This window comes from Acyrthosiphon pisum, chromosome A2, assembly GCF_005508785.2.
Source record: "Acyrthosiphon pisum isolate AL4f chromosome A2, pea_aphid_22Mar2018_4r6ur, whole genome shotgun sequence".
Classification (NCBI taxonomy): Eukaryota; Metazoa; Arthropoda; class Insecta; order Hemiptera; family Aphididae; genus Acyrthosiphon; species Acyrthosiphon pisum.
The window spans coordinates 56,140,346-56,157,406 of NC_042495.1; the positions used below are offsets into that span (position 1 = coordinate 56,140,346).

At 27.0% G+C, this 17,061-nt stretch overlaps 2 protein-coding genes across 3 annotated transcripts in view; one reads left to right on the forward strand and one right to left on the reverse strand.

The window, feature by feature from the left end:
* The first annotated feature begins 3,276 nt into the window (after positions 1-3,276).
* LOC100165074 (myosin light chain-like) lies at positions 3,277-6,584 on the forward strand. Its single transcript, NM_001162731.2, is given in 5 exon segments — positions 3,277-3,350; positions 5,065-5,292; positions 5,408-5,591; positions 5,678-5,753; positions 5,820-6,584. Coding segments are annotated over 5 exon segments (639 nt in total). The 5' UTR covers positions 3,277-3,347; the 3' UTR covers positions 5,968-6,584.
* A 1,770-nt stretch (positions 6,585-8,354) lies between these two features.
* LOC100569971 (protein FAM166B-like) overlaps positions 8,355-17,061 on the reverse strand; it is a 16,543-nt gene continuing 7,836 nt past the window's right edge. For both annotated transcript variants that reach the window (XM_016803609.2, XM_003243779.4), the window contains exons 3-7: positions 13,424-13,499; positions 13,133-13,304; positions 12,829-13,044; positions 11,421-11,554; positions 8,355-8,451 (exon numbers count right to left, since the gene is read on the reverse strand). In XM_016803609.2, coding sequence (XP_016659098.1) covers positions 8,416-8,451; positions 11,421-11,554; positions 12,829-13,044; positions 13,133-13,304; positions 13,424-13,499 — 634 coding nt within the window. In that variant the 3' untranslated portion in view covers positions 8,355-8,415. The remainder of the gene's footprint in view (positions 8,452-11,420; positions 11,555-12,828; positions 13,045-13,132; positions 13,305-13,423; positions 13,500-17,061) is intronic.

The following is a 17,061-nucleotide window of genomic DNA, read 5'->3' on the forward strand; positions in this document are numbered from 1 at the left end:
AATATTTTCAACTATTTAAGAGAATATTAGCATCTTATTTTGGTCATTTTAAAAGAATATAATTCTGGCCCCTAGACTTATAACCTTTGTAGATTATAACTTTAAATATTTTGCGTAAAAATTCCCATTTTTCCTTAATTTTTCTTTTGTTTTTCACGTCGCTTTTGATCCCCAAAAGTACCAACTTTACGGACCAGGCTTTTACATTTCTTTATATGAAATTAAATACAATAGATAATAACAAAATTATTATGAATCATAATATTAACAAAAAAAAAATTGACGTCTATCTGCTAAGGGCCCTTCGCCCCTGCGGGCCCCAGTGCTGTGCGCCTCCAGTACCTATGATTTTTACGGCACTGAATATGGTAGTAGTATTAACTATTAGGTAAGTATTAAGTATTAATGATAACAGTTTCCCAAAAACTTTCAAAAATACATCCACCCCATATTTTTGTGTGCGCACTCTTGTAATTACGTCCAAGCCGCCTCTGCATTTACCTATGACCTTGTGGCGCAGTTGGTCTGACCGATATTATTATTATTATCACACGTTGTAGAGAAGATCTTCTTTACATACAAGTGTATTATTACTTATGTTGTTTATGTTGTCAAATTGATTATTCATTTTTAGAATTTAGATTCTGAGCGGAGCGAGGAAGCTAGTGGTTTTATAATGGTGTTTATTTTTCTTTTTCTTTTTCATATCCTGTATTCCTGTACACAAAATTTCTACTAAAAGGAGTGCTTCGATTTCAACATATAGTACCTTATCTTTTAGCAAATTGGATGAAAATGGAACTTTGGAGAGGTCATTTTATCAATAGTTATTTAATACCATGGGAAAAACCACCGAAAAATTACGAAAAAACGATAAGAATGGGATTTTAATTTCTAACGCTTTGTTTATCACCATAGAAACGAATAAAAAATTATAATATTATAATATTAATTTAATTTATACATGATATTATAATAAATAATAACAATATAAAATATCCAGACTGACAAACCGTCTCCGCTCAGAATCGTTTTTCTTATACAATGATATTATATCATTGAATTCATCTTTCAAGTCTTTCAAGTCAACATGGAGAAACAAAATTGTTTGGGAACGCGTCTATACCAACCAAACATGTTTGTTGGATATTTTGGATGTTCGACGAACGTTTGGTCGAACGTTCGTAAAATGTTTGCTAGGTGTGGACGTGACTTAATACAATCCATTACCTATACAATGACCCACTTGTAACCTACTGTACAGCAGAGTGACATCATCCACTTACCTGTTTTTTAAAATGTCATTCTTAGGTAAGCTAAGCACGGAAAGTTTTTTAAACTTATTGCATCCAAAGTAACAAATTTTGTTTGGTATTGTGAAGAAGATGAATGGTGGAAAATTATATAATAAAATAATGGATTATAATTTCACAAGGAAACAAAATTAATATTTAATTAATATTTGGGAAATAAAGGAACTATGCAAAAAATAACAATGTTAATAAATTTATTTTTATTTCATAGAGCATTTTACATGTATATAATAATAATAATATAATATATGTATAGTATTTAAAAGTACAGTACCTATAGATTATATACATAGTGCGTTTTTGGTTTTCCAAAAAAATTTTAGCGGATCATTAGATTATCTTTTAAGACCGTGATATAGATAATCAGCATTGTGGTCATGAGAGACTTGATAGTTGTTAGATAGCGTGGATGGTATTATAAAAAAATTCCATCACCTTGAATCTTTGCATTTATGACCTATCTATTTTTATAATATTTTACACTCAAATAGTCGAATAGTTACACTTTTTGGCAGAAAAAATTTAAATGTCTCATATCACATCATTACACAAACGTCTATAATATAAAACAAAAATAATGAGGCCAACGATTATCATACAACCTAATATTCTTAACTCTTTAGGTAGAAGTATAGAAATATTCTATTTTATATACCTACCTAATACCGTTGATTTTAAATAGGTACACATAAGACAGTATATAATTAATAAATATAATAAATATAAATAAATCATATTTATAATCAATGCTAATACACAGTGCCAATCATACCTTTAGAGACCTGTAGGCTGCACTGCTGACATAAATTATTAATTGTTAGTAAATTACTTAATTACCTTAAAAAATGTAGAAATTACATTTTCAACATATAACTGCAGTATAATACATTTAAATTGAAAATAAGTTCATCTTTTACAAAACAAAACAAGAATAAATATTGCATTGCTAAAAATACATTTTATATTTTTTTATAGATATTTTAATATTGAGTTAATTTATTATAATTTATAATTTATTATTATTAATTATAGAATTTACTATCCAATTTTTCAGTACAAACTTTTTGAGAGGAAATTTTTTTTGTTCATAAGAGTTTTTACCCCATAGGTAGTATAATTAATTAGATAGGCACTTCCTTTCCAAACTTTGCTCATAAAGTTATTATGTTAATATGATACTATGATACCTACTGTGATAGTTTATAATTAAAAATTTTAGTTATATTTTAGACTTTACTTTTACATTTACACGTAGCACGTGCTATAATATGTAGCATATTATTATTGGCTCAAAATGTGCTGACAGATACAATAAAAATTAAATTTAAAAAACCACATCATTGTAAAATTATTACAAAAATTTATTATTTATGTTTTAAAAAAGGTCTTAATATTAGCTAGATATTTTACTATTTTAGCAAGCGGCCCATGTATCATAATAATCTTGCAACAGCTCGCCGGCCAGACCCGGGTCTGTAGCTAAACAATATTGAAATTATTTGCTTATCAGATAAAAATATGTATTCAATTTATTATTTATAAAATTAGTATTATTAAAAATAACTGTATAAAATAACGTACCCAATATAAACAAAACAATATTTTGTATTAACAAAATATAACTAAAATTTAACTATATTGGCTATTTTTAATATAACGTAAATATATCGATAGTGAATTCGAGTAATAGGCGGTCAAATGAAAACATTAACCTATAAGTTAAGGGGGTTAGAGAAAGTTATTAGTTTTCTAAAGGTAATATATATTATGAGTATATTGTGATAGAGATGCCAAAAAAATTGTTATAGAGCAGTATGCGTAATTAATAGAAGGGAAGAAGTGGGGAGCGAATGCGAGTTTAAATAAAACACGAACACCATATGACTGAGTATGGCTAAGTTTAATGTTTCGCTAGCCGATACATATTGTATTTTTAAACCTCCAAGATCCGAGAACCACAAGCAGCTTGGGCCCAGTAGCTCAGTAGTGTTCACCTTCTCTTGGCATTAATAACGACTACAGAAAACAAACAAAATGGTTAGTACACGTCTCTATATCACCTAATATTTTAAACTTGTTCTTAAATAAATTAAACTCAATTGGTTAAAATAACTCTTAAGTTTAAATAATTAAATAATCTTCGTATATTATTATGTATACATAATGTATTATAAATTATAATAAATAATATACTAAATAATATTATATCAAGTAGGTACTTACCTATTTATTTGTATGTAATTAATAATAGGTGAATAATTATTTTTATAGTTAAATTATATTTTGTAAATCGTAAGATGGGGTACAACTATACAATGATACTAAAAATAATTAAAAAATATATTTTAAATTTCATTATATTAAAAAGTTTAAAAAAAATAAGGTTCGGTCGATTCGATTGTGAAAAATAATAACAAGAAATTAAGAACTATGAAATTCTATTAAACTATCTATGAATTTATATTTATACATTATAAATTACCTATAATATTTATAAAAATATTAAATATATCATAGAAATTAAATATATTAAATAGCATATATAACTAAAAATGTACAAATAGAAAAATTGTTTTAAAAATGAATTGAAATCTGGTTTTTCATAAAACACCTAAACCTAATGTTAAGTAGGTATTTTTATTTATTTTTTTTATCGACATTTATTTCGATCCAACAACTTGGCTATGTTATATGAATTTATATTAATAAACTTTTTTTTCGTAAATAGTCTAAAACCACAAACTCAATAGCTTTTAAAAACGATTTAGGTACTATATTTATTAATTGTATGTTAAACATTAGTAAATTATACAATGCACTGTAATAAGTAATAATTGTAAAAGAAAATATATTTGAAAATAATTGATGTCCATCAATTAATTATTATATCTGTCTATCCTTATTTAAATTTATTTTAACTAGAATATTTATGATAATAATTACTACGAATACCTACTCTGAAACATTTTTATACTCTTGTATACTACATTTTGTACTAAATAGTAAATACAACAATTAGTAATATTCTATAGTTAATTCAGGCATATTAAAATTATGTTAAAATTGGAATTTTTGAACATGTTAGATACTTACATCAAGTATAAAGTTGGCAATAAGTCTTATTCATTATCTGGACTAAGCTAGATTTATATTTAGAATATGGCACGTACATGACATAATATTGGAAAGTTCCCAAATTACGTTGTAGGTATTTCTAAAGTTAGGAATTCCATTGAACTCGTCTGCATGTAGGCTGAAATAATAATAGAGGATACTATAAAAACAAAAATTAGAAAATATAAAAGTCACTGTTTAATAATTTATTTCCGGCACATAAGATATGCAATATTAATACATCTGTGTAATCATATTTAACTTATTCAAATTCGGGCATAGTATCTCTCATGTATTTGGCAAGTACTTACCTATACATAGTTATAAATTATATTAAGTAATTTTTCGAACGATTTTAAGTAATAATTTTTGATATTCCAATCTTTTCATAAATATTCGGGAAATTTTATAAATGATGTGGATATCTATTTTTGTGTACATTATTGAATTTATTGGAATATTATTAAGCTTTAAAATATATTACACCACAAATATTACATATGAATCCTATGGACAGATGACATTACATATATAAAATATGTAATAATTTTAAATTAAAGATTTATTTATTTATTTATTTTTGTATAGACATAAATACATAATATATAAATATTATAAACTTACATTATTTATTAAGGCTGACAAAGAGAAGGTAAAGAAGAAGAAGGTAAAGAAGGAAGAACCAAAAGAAGCCGCACCAGTGGAAGAAGCACCAGCACCAGCACCAGTCGCTGAACCCGAAGCACCTCCTTCTCATTCCAGCACAAAACACAGCAGCCGTAAAAGTTCATCCAAGAAAGTCCGCAGGTCTGGCAGTAATGTGTTCTCTATGTTCACAACCCAACAAGTGGCCGAATTCAAAGAGGTAATATAGCCTAATTTGTTAAATGCATATAATAATCATATTATGGATTAGGTCCCTATAGAGTATCTGTGATTTATAAATTATTATTTTATAATTTATATAATTCATTAAACAGGGTTTCTCGATGATGGACTGGGATAAAGATGGCATTTTGGGCAAAGAGGACTTGAGAGCCACTTGGGACAAAGTGGGCAAGCTAGTCACAGACCCTGAACTCGAAGCTATGTTGAGCGAAGCTTCTGGTCCAGTTAACTTCACCCAATTGTTGACCTTGTTTGCAGCTAGGATGTCTGATGGAGGTCAGTAAACTGTTAATGCTTTCAATAAGGTGTGCTATTATATTATGATAAAATAAATTAATATCGTAATTTGATGTATTTATTAGGTCAAACCGACGATGACGAGACTGTTATTGCTGCCATCAAGTCGTTCGATGACAACGGTAAAATCGACAGCGAAAAGTAAGTATTCAAACACATTTAAAATTTTTCAAATACAAGATTTTTGACTGGTAATTATATTTTTAGGCTGAGGTACGGTCTATTGAACTGGGGTGACAAATTCTCCAACCAAGAAGTCAAAGATGCTTTTGACAACATGGAAATTGACAAAAAAGGATTGATCGACACCGAAGACCTCATCTCCATGGTTTTGGGATCTGGTGACGACGAATAATTTGTATTTATTTTAAATCAATAACCAGTTTTTAATTTATTTAATATCCCTAATTTTGCCCAACTTGTGTATCAATTGGTAGGTCACAAATGAAAAATTTGATGAAAGTTAATATCGAAATAAAAAGGAAATCCTCTCTATACATAACTTTGTACTTTATTTGTTATTGTACTTACCTACCTATATTGCATGTAAACGCCGATGCAGAAAATATCATTGACATATTTACATAAATATAAATGTATTATCATCTTGATTCTATACAAAGTTGCAGCGTAAAAGAAGATAAAACATCCAATTATTATTATTTCATAGACATTCTTCGTCTTTAAGTGCATACAGGTATATTAAAATACCGAATATTAAATATCAACATTAATATTAATGGAAATATGTACGTATGTATTGTTTGATATAAGCTTTATGACGTTTTACTTTTTTCGTATCGTAACTACCTACTTATGTGTTATGTATAATATATAACAGGTACCTGTAGTATATAATAATATAATTTATAATATAGTACGAACAGCTGTCTAGATTACCTTATTATTGTGTAACGATTGATAATGTTATAATTGTTATAAATATTAAATTTGGAGAATGATATAATAGCATAGTGTCTAAAAAGTAAAAGCTCAATATGTAATCATATGATACCATCATATGATGTAATCATACCTATATGTATACTTATAACCTTTATGCCTTTAAATAATCTGCTGAAGTCTGTCACCATTGGTTTTCTCATTCGACTCATTGTCTACACGCCAGAAGATATGTATTTATATTTTATAATATATTAATACATTAGGTACAGTATTATAATAAAACCATGGACAAACATTTTTTGTCTTTGGGTTAGGCCGTTAGGGTTTTCTACAATTTAAAAAAAAAAATTGTTTTTAACATGCATAACATTGCCCTGACGTCTCAGAACCATACTGTTTTGGGGGAGCTTTTGGTGTGCACGTCGATGGCGACTTGAATGAACTGTCACTCTTATATTATTCTTACTGGTCAATACGCCCTCGTGCCATCCGGTTGGTGATCGCTAACGTTCGTTACGTAAGTGGCACCCTACGCAATAAATTGTATAGTGTGCTGGCATCAACTGTTGGCGTTCGAAAACTGATCCTGTCTACCCGCCCGATGTTGGACTTCATGGCCCGGTGATACCTGACGTCCCAATAAGTAACGTTGGATGTCACCGCAAGTACCATCTGTTCTGGACGCGGTCCAACTGCTTGTACAAAGCGATGTTGTTCGTCGGCCACTTGGTTCTATTAACCACGTCGGAGTTCATACTCCATAGTGATCAACGAATAATACGAGAAGGCAACGATACAAATTACTCTGTTACTGTTGCTCAGTTTCACCAGTGTTACGTAGCTATATCTATAATAGTTTTTATAACATACGAATACATTTTAATTTAATAAAATAATATTTCACGATTATATCAATAACTGCTATACTTGTCAGTTGGAGCCGATGAACAAAGTGGCCGGTAAGTGGTAAGTTCTGTTTTATTAAATCGAGCTACTGCTAAATGCTGATAATAGTACGATATAATTTTACATTATAATATATAAAATATAATGTAAACTGTCTGAAATTCAAAAATTTGGCCAAAATTTATATTTATGAAGATGAGAAGCCATTGATGAGTTGTTGTGAAAAAGGTGGATGATCGTTTTGATGTATTGCGAGGATCATTCAGCCAATATTGAATCAAAATCAATATTCAATCCAATTTAAGGGTTTGTATAATGTGTTCCTATTACCTATAAAAGAAACACTGATAGAGATGTATTCTTGAATTTGTATATGAGCAATACGGATCATCTAAGATGATCTAAGATAAATGTTAATAATTTATAATGTTTGTACTATTTTTCATTACAATTTTTTATATTAGAGTTATTACCCTTAGTACGCAAAAAATGAAGAATGGACATGCGAAGTGAGCAGGTCTACCCCTAGTGTTATTACAAGAAACAATTATATAAAATATAAAATATAGGTCATTAAAAAAAATTGACTTACCTATTGTTCGGAAATCGTAATACAGGTGTAGGTACCTATACATTCACCATTTATAGGTACAATCGTTAAGCTATATAACATTAATAAAATAAAATGTCTTTACTCTTCAAAAAAATATTGAAAAGAAACATCAAATTATTAAATAGATTTTATTCATAATAAATAAATTGACATCATTAATGTTTCAGATAAACATTTACAACAATTTGTCTAAATTGATATTAACATTGAAAAATCAATTATTTAGGTAACTAGTTGCATAAATGAAATAAATATAAACAAAAACAAATGTGTAAACACTTAACATATTGTAACTAAATATAATTTAAAAAAAACTATTTTTAATATAATATCTACTTAGTAGATAAATAATAATAACAAAAAAATATTCTTTATAAATTATCTAGTGTGTTGTTTGACAGCATTTCCGTTGTCCTGAAAAATATTTAATAAATAATTTTCATTGATTTCTCATTTAAAATAGTTTAAATATTTAAACACTTAAATAAAAAGATGAAATTTGTATACAAGGTTTTATTGACATAATATAGTACATTGCGGACACTGAGTTGAATAGACTTTATAATAAACGAAATGTTTAAATTAATTAGTTAAATTAAATTAGTAACTATATTTATTTTTTTTTATTATTAGGTTTAAAGCTTCGACGACTTAGGCCACTAGCTTTTAGATTGGTACAGTAAGGTACAGTAAGGTTGGGACGGTTGGAACGGTCGGTTAGGAACACGTGTATGTGTGGCAGGGTTTCGCGCACTAAGAACTCGGGTGGTCGCCCATCTGAGAACTAGTGGCAGTGGCCGTTGCTTACTTTCAATCACGTCACGTGATTGATTTTAGCCTCTGCGCTGCGCCGAGCCACATTATAATATACTATAATGTAGCTATAATATTATATTAATATGTGAATAATTAATCTCCGATTAGTATATCATACACAATTATTTTCTATAGTTCTATACCATTATTTAGTATGAACTATGAGTTACTGTGTGAGTAATTTAATCTCAATGGTAGAGATCAGGAGGGAAGATTACAAGTGACAAGTTACGGGGGCAAAGCGTCTTTAAAATTGTAATAAATTCTGGGCAGAGCAATGATTGTATTGGTTTTACAATGATTTTTTTGTGTCTGACGATAATTTTTAGTTTTTATAGTAGAAATAAATAAAGAATATTTCAATATTTAACTTGTCAAAAGTTTCTGGTATAGAAAATTAAAGCTAGTGTGTTCATCGGGAGGAAGGTGGGGGTTAAAAGTAGAAATTTACTAATACTTAAGGGGATTTGAAACCATGATTTTCTGTTTTTGTCTAACGCGTCTAACACACGTGACATAGGATTTTAGACTGGTTCTTTCATTATTTGCCAAACATACCAATTGATCTAATGAAACGATAAGAATATTCCAAAAACAGATTTGAATTTTGTCATCAAGTCTACTTGAAATCGACTTTCCCACACATTTGATTTTGATTTTAAAATCCGAGTGGAACGGTGAATGTATTGATTTTACAATGATGTGTTTTTTTTTTTATTAATTGTTGTGTCTATCATCACGGTTTGGGGCAATAAAAATGGTTTGATTTTCTTCAACAGTATCTTGTTCGATGAAAAAGTGAATCTAGTTGCTCCATTCGGGAGGTCAAATTTTTAAATTCCCAATAGTTTTCAAAAGCGCCGGGAAAAACAACATAAAAATTAAGGAAAAACGGAAATTTTTACGCAAAATCGGTTTTCCACAAAATTGATTTTGGTTTTTGGTATAACTCTAAAACAAATAAACGTATATACATGCAATTTTCACTATGTGTTTATATTTTCATTTTCTATAATACTTGATAAAAATTTTAGAATATTTTGATTTGTTTTGAACTGTTTAGGGACATTTTCAGCTTTCAATTATATTAGTATTTATATTCTGAGTGGAACGATGAATGTATTGATTTTACAATGATGTGTTTTATTTATTTTTTTAATATTTTTATTTTTGTCTCTGCATCACCTTTTAGGAAAGTAAAAATGCTTAGATTTTCTTCAACAGTATCTTTTCTGATAGGAAAGTGAATCTAGTTGGTACTTTGGGGGATCAAAAGTAAAAATTGTCCAGTAGTTTTCAAAAGCGCCATAAAAAACAAAAGAAAAATTAAGGAAAAACGGGAATTTTTCCGCAAAATCTGTTTTCGAGAAAATTGATTTTGGTTTTTGGTGCAACTCTTAAACAAATGACGGTAGGTCCATGAAATTTTGACTGAATGTTTATATTTGCATTTTCTAGCATCCTAACATTTTCCAAATATTTTGACTTATTTTGAGCTCTTTACGGACATTTTCATTTGCCATTTTTTTTAGTTTTTTTTTCTATAATTATCAATAAAATGTTATTCGTAGGTTAAAAAAGCTTGAAAATTTAATAGAAGGCTCCTAGTATATTGTTTCAATGGCAGATGAAAAAAATTAAAAATTCATATTCACAATTTTTTTTTATAAGTGGTTAAAGTTCAAATATTGACAAATACGTAAAAATGATGAAAATTTGCAAATTATTTTGAGTTGGAAATTCATGAAAATTTTTCTTTTTAAATCTAAGATTTGAATGATTATATTTTCATTTTCTTTACACCATACAATTTTGAAAATATTTTGACTCTTTTTGAGCTGTTTACGGACATTGTCAGTTTCCAATTTTTTTAGTTTTTTTTTATATAAATATCAATAAAATTTTATTTGTTGGGTAAAAAAGCGTGAAAATTTAATTCAAAGCTCCTGATATATTGTTACAATAGAAGTTGAAAAATATTAAAAATACATAGGCACAATTTTTTTTTATAAGCATTTAAAGTTGGAATTTTGTCAAAATTTATCAAATTTAAAATTTAATAATTATTTTGTAGCTAAAACTTTATATAATGTTCAATTTTTTATAGCTAGGTATTGAAAATTTAAAACAAGGTTCCACGTTAATAGGTATAAATAAATAAATTATTTTATTCACAATAATATCATAAAATATATTTAGTAATATCATAGGCTGGCTGACCGTTTTCGCTCAGAATCGTTTATCTTATATACAATGATATTATATCATTGAATTCAAATTTAACACCATCCATTACAGCAACCCACTTGTAATTAAATTTGAGTGTTACAAGTAAATATTCATATAGTTGAAAAATAATACAATGGAAATATGTCTATGTGCATTAATAGTTTAGTAGGTACATGGAAAGTTTCCATGGATTAATTATTAAGTAATTTATTGCATAGTATTTTATTTGTTCCCATTATATTTTTTTATCAAACTAACGACTTATAATAAAAATATTGATTTCACTTTATTATTGAAAAATAATATTGTTAGCGGATAATTATTAAATATAATCTCACTTGTTTTAAGACCGACAATCCAAGTTTGGCTGAGTGATGAAAAGGTAGACTCACTGAAATATTAGATACTTTGAGTCTTGGAATATGACCTGTATAACCGGCTATAGGTGGTAATTCAGAAGACACTTTGTGATCTAATAAAAAAATTCATAATAATTATTTACTTAATCATAATTTTTAAAAAAAATGTAAGAAGTAAATTAATATATTTCTTACACGACTGGAAAGTATGTTAACTTATTAGACATAATATAGTATCGTTTATTCGTTTGGACTCTTTTTTTGTTAACTAAATAATATGTTTATTATTGCATTATCATATGCATATTTTATTAATTTTAAATCGATTTACATTATACCGTTAATTATACATATCATTTAAATATAGTGGAACTGAATACTTATACCTACTTATAAGTAAAAATAAAAACAGTATACAATAATATAATATGATATACTTATCTATAAATATAATATTCTCAATAATGTATAAAAATACTTATTCATATCAGGGGCGTCATTTCAATTTTTTTTTTCTGGTGTGCAACTGTGCAAGGGTTTCAAGCAGATCATTTTGAAATTTCATCTGACCATATAAAAATACATACCTATGTATCTACATTATCTTGCTTTTAATTTTGTCAATAGATCATGGATAACATCAACATAAATAGTCAAAAGTTATTTAAAAACTGAAAGATAACAAATAGGTAACTGATTACTTAACCCGTGAAGACCAATAGATAAATTCCTAACGCATTAAAAACTTGAAGACAAATTCAATTTAAAAAAAAAATAATTAACATACTTAATAGGTACCTACCTATTTACTTTTATTAATTGTGATTTATATTTTATATTTATTACTTCATATTTTATAAAGTATTATATTCTAAAAAAGCGGACACCGGCTATTTTTAAGTTTAGTAAATACATCTACTGTAGCGTCTTCTGGATTGATACTATTAACTTCTTCTTTTACAACATTAATTACCATGGTTTAGTTTAATAATTTAGTCTTTTATCACACATGCAGTGCGTAAATATGACTGTTAACAATTTTTGCGCGATGGTAATACCCCTCCCCCCCACCCATGACACTAATGTTCAATATAAATATATGTATATTTATTATTTATCATTTGGAATATAATTTAGGAAATTGCGTGCTGTGTCCATGCCCCATTGCCCTATATTCTAGTGTATGTTGCTTTACTAAATATATAAATAAATAACACTAAACCTATACGAACTCATTAATATATGGTTAAAAGGTCAAATCTACTCAAATCGTAAGATTTTCAATTTTAAAATTATACCTAACAAAAAATATAAATTTACGAGAAAAAAACATGAGGCTTTGGATTTTCTGGCACTAATTATAATACATTTATGACATAATTTTTACCTTTAAAATCTTTGCTTTTTTTATATTTATTCAAAGTATGTTGTAGACGAATGTTGGCTTTATCTGGAACCATTTTTGGAGGCAAAAAACGAACAGGTCTATCAATAGCTTTTCGACTTTGTTCTGACGATAATTTGACAAGCATATTGTCTTCACATTCTTGAGCCAGTCTACAAAAAGTTTTGCCATACCGAAAATGCATCCCTGGTATATATCCTATAATAAAATTAACATAATATATAATAAATAAATTAAACTTAGTGAAGTTATACGTTTTACAGGGAATAAAAAGTAAAAAAAATACCGGTATAGCCTAAAATACATCTTTGATAATTATTGACCGTTTCTTGTTCTTTGTCAACGTTAATTTTTAAATCATTTGTATTTGGTTTTGGGGGTAGTTCATCTAATGGGCTATCTCTCAGGTACACGTTTTTTAAATCACATTGTTTTAACACTCCTTTTTCACGAAGTTCCTTAAATTTATAAAACAAATGGAAATTAAGTACCAATACATTTTTAATTAAAAATCAAAAATTTGATAAATTATGTTATATCATATAGGACATAGGTGATAGTTTCAATATATTCAAACCTGAATAATGTCTAAAGTATTAGCTCCATATCGTTTCCCAAACCGGAATTTCAATGTTGGACAATGACCAGTGTACCTACAAAATACAAAATGATTTATATTTTATTTTATATTATTTTATATGAATATTCTTACATTTATCTATAATTATTGTGGTAAGTTTTGGGTATAAATACAATATATGTCACGTACCTATATTTAATACTTAAGATTGGGTGAGACGTTCTAAACTTAATAAATATGTAAGATAGGTAGCGAACTATATTCAATAATATGATATATAACAAAACTTTGCTAAGCTTATCGATTTACTGATCCATCGTGTTGCCTACATTTAATATGGAATAATTTAAACTTTTACCTGCTATAATTTAATACTATAATTTAATAAATTATGTTTGAATGAATAAAAAGGGAAATAATTCTTATTGATTCAGAAAGTTCACGTTTAAAAAAAAAAGGTAGGCAAGTGGGTGCCACTCTGCTGTACAGTAGGTTAAGTAGGTTACAACTTACAAGTGGGTCACTGTAACGGAAGGTGTTAAATTTGAATTCAATGATTGAATGATATAATATCATTGTATAAGAAAAACGATTCTGAGCAAAGAAGATCAGTCAGCCTATGATATTATTACTATAACTACTAAGTATATTTGATGATATTATTGTGAATAAAGTAATTTATAAATTATATAACCAATTTAAGTGGAACGTTGTTTTATTTTTCAATCCTTAGCTATACAATTTAAACAATTTATACATTTTTAACTTCAAAATAATTATTAAATTTTAAATTTGATATTTGGTTAACATTTTTACGGACAATTAGAGAAAAAAAAAATTGAAAATTGAAAATGTCCGCAAGCAACTCAAAACTAGTCGAAATATTTTCAAAATTGTTTGCTGTATATATATAAAATGAAAATATAAACATTCAATAAAATTTTCATGTATCTACAGTAATTAATTTATGAATTATAACAAAATCGCTACATGAGAAATCGAGTGAATATCCAATGTTGTAAAAATATGAACTTTAAAAGTTTAAACACTCATAAAAATTGAATTTGATTTTATTCTAGACATTTTTTTTAGATAAAGGTAGACAATCTTATGATGCATCTTGTATTATATTTTCATATCTTAAATTGAAAAAGAAAAATTTTTATGAATTTCAAACTCAAAATATTCAACTAAAATATTTAAAGTATATATATTTAACGATCTCCTCTATACGTATGTTTGATGTATAAAAGTTATTAATAGCACACATATAATATACTTATTTTGCGAATAATTATATGTGATATACTAATATATTATACAGTCATATATGGCCTATATGGCCGATATAGGTAATAGCTAGTATATCTAATATCTCTACTATCGAAATTTAATTACCTATATATAGATACTAATATAATTTATAAATCTAATTTGCACATTTTAATATACAGATTTATAATTATTTAACAACGATGAAAAGTGCCTAGTTAATTATAATATACTGTTAATAGGTATAGATTATAGTTCTGTACCTGTATACATATTATGTATATATATGGCCTGGCCCAGGCCGCCTGGGTAAATACTAACTTATTTATTTTTTTGTTTAACCGTTAAATTGAAAAGAATATATTTAATCCGCTAATCAAAACATAAATAATTAGGTAAGTATAGTTTTATTTCAATAACTCAATATTTTATGATATGCCATTATTATTTTACAAATCATTTACAAGCTCGTAAACAATAACAGAATATATGCTTACAAAAAATGTAAGACAAAAATATATATTTATACCAACGACAAGTTACCTTTACGTTTATGAAATATTTTTTTATAAGCATCTAATAGACAGGAAATGCATACTTTTACATAAACTACTATCTTTATAGGTATATGTATATTATGTATTATAGGGTAATGGTGGCAAGTAAGAGTAGCTGGTACTACCAGTATCAGTGCCAAACAACAATAACAAGCAGTTGACACGGAATGGTATATAGAAAGGTTTACTTTTGACTGAGATTTTCATCAAGGCCAAATAGAATTGTCACATTTTTTTGTTAAATAATAAATAGTTCAGAATTCGTTTAACGAAGACATAAAACGATTTTATTATCTTTAAACCCACATTTTATACATTTTATAGTACAAATTGAAATACATAAATTAAAATAAGTAAGAACACTACCTATTAAATTGTTTTTATAGACATTTTCACATTTTTCAAATATAAATCAATAACACAGCAACACGCGTAGCGAATAAATATGATTTGAGAGAAAATTTCTATGAACCATTACTAATTGCATTCGCTATAGTTGCTGACATAATTAGGAAAGTGAGATCTGAGAAAACTATTTGCTATAAAGTATAAAGAGAAAAATGTTCTTTCAATTTACTTGCAGCCTGCAGGTATCTATAATATCTTATTCGTTAAATCTCATGCATAAAACATTAAAACTAGGAAATAAGTAATTAAAATAACTGAACTGTGCAATACAAAATGTTTAGTATCTACCTTATTATTATATAATAAGATTAATTTTAGATTATATGGCTTTACTTTATACCTACTAAATGTTAGAACTGTTTTAATTGCTATTAAATAATTTAAAAGTCATATAATATTGTGCTAGCCACAACCATGAATAATCATAAGCATGTTGCATGTATTACTGTTACATTAAGTTTTTACATGCATTTTCCAAAAATGCACAGTCAAATTAATTTTACATTAATTTAACCATTTATAATATTATGTATGTACCTATATCATACACACAGTGATTTGCCAAGCATGTTCAGCAATAATTGCCCCTTTTACTGAACTTTAATAACATTGTTATTTACATTTTTATTTATGGAATTTTATTCATACAGAATTAGTATTTTTAAAATGTATACATTTTCTTTATCGAGTAGTATTTTGTGGTGACAATTTTTTTTTTTGTAAATGAACCTTCTTATATTGTAATTTTTTTTAATTAGATGACTTTTTTTGGAAATGTTATGCACCTACATCGAAATTTTAACAAATAGTTTAAGAATTGTTAAACTATAGTAGGTTCTATAATTAGGGTTGTCATCCGGGATGGTTTTAACAGCAAGCCCAGGTGTCCCGGCCGGTCATTAAGTTTGTCCCGGTTAATAGAAGCTAAGAGAAAATAACTTTAACACTGTATTATTTAATAATAAAAAATATAATAATATTGTACACTGTATCATTATTCATTATATGATTATCTTATTATGTTACGGGAAAGATGAATGAACTGCGTCTAATGGGGTATAAAATTAATTTTTATAACTTGTAATGAATTTTATAAAAAAAATTAGAATAATATACAAGTATATAACTATTGAAAAAAAATCCATTTAAACGAAAAGTATCAATATTAGTAATAAGAAGTAGTAAATAAAAACAACAGTAGTAAGTTAATGTAAAAAAATTGTATTGGCTAATAAGTATTTAAACAAAAAACGGATATACTTATTTCCGGGAGTTTACCAATTGCGCTTAAAATTACCTTTTCATATACCAATTGCGCTCTAAACATTTTACGGTCGATATACCAATTGCGCTCTAAAAATTGTAGGGTCGATAGACCAATTGCGCTTTATACATTTT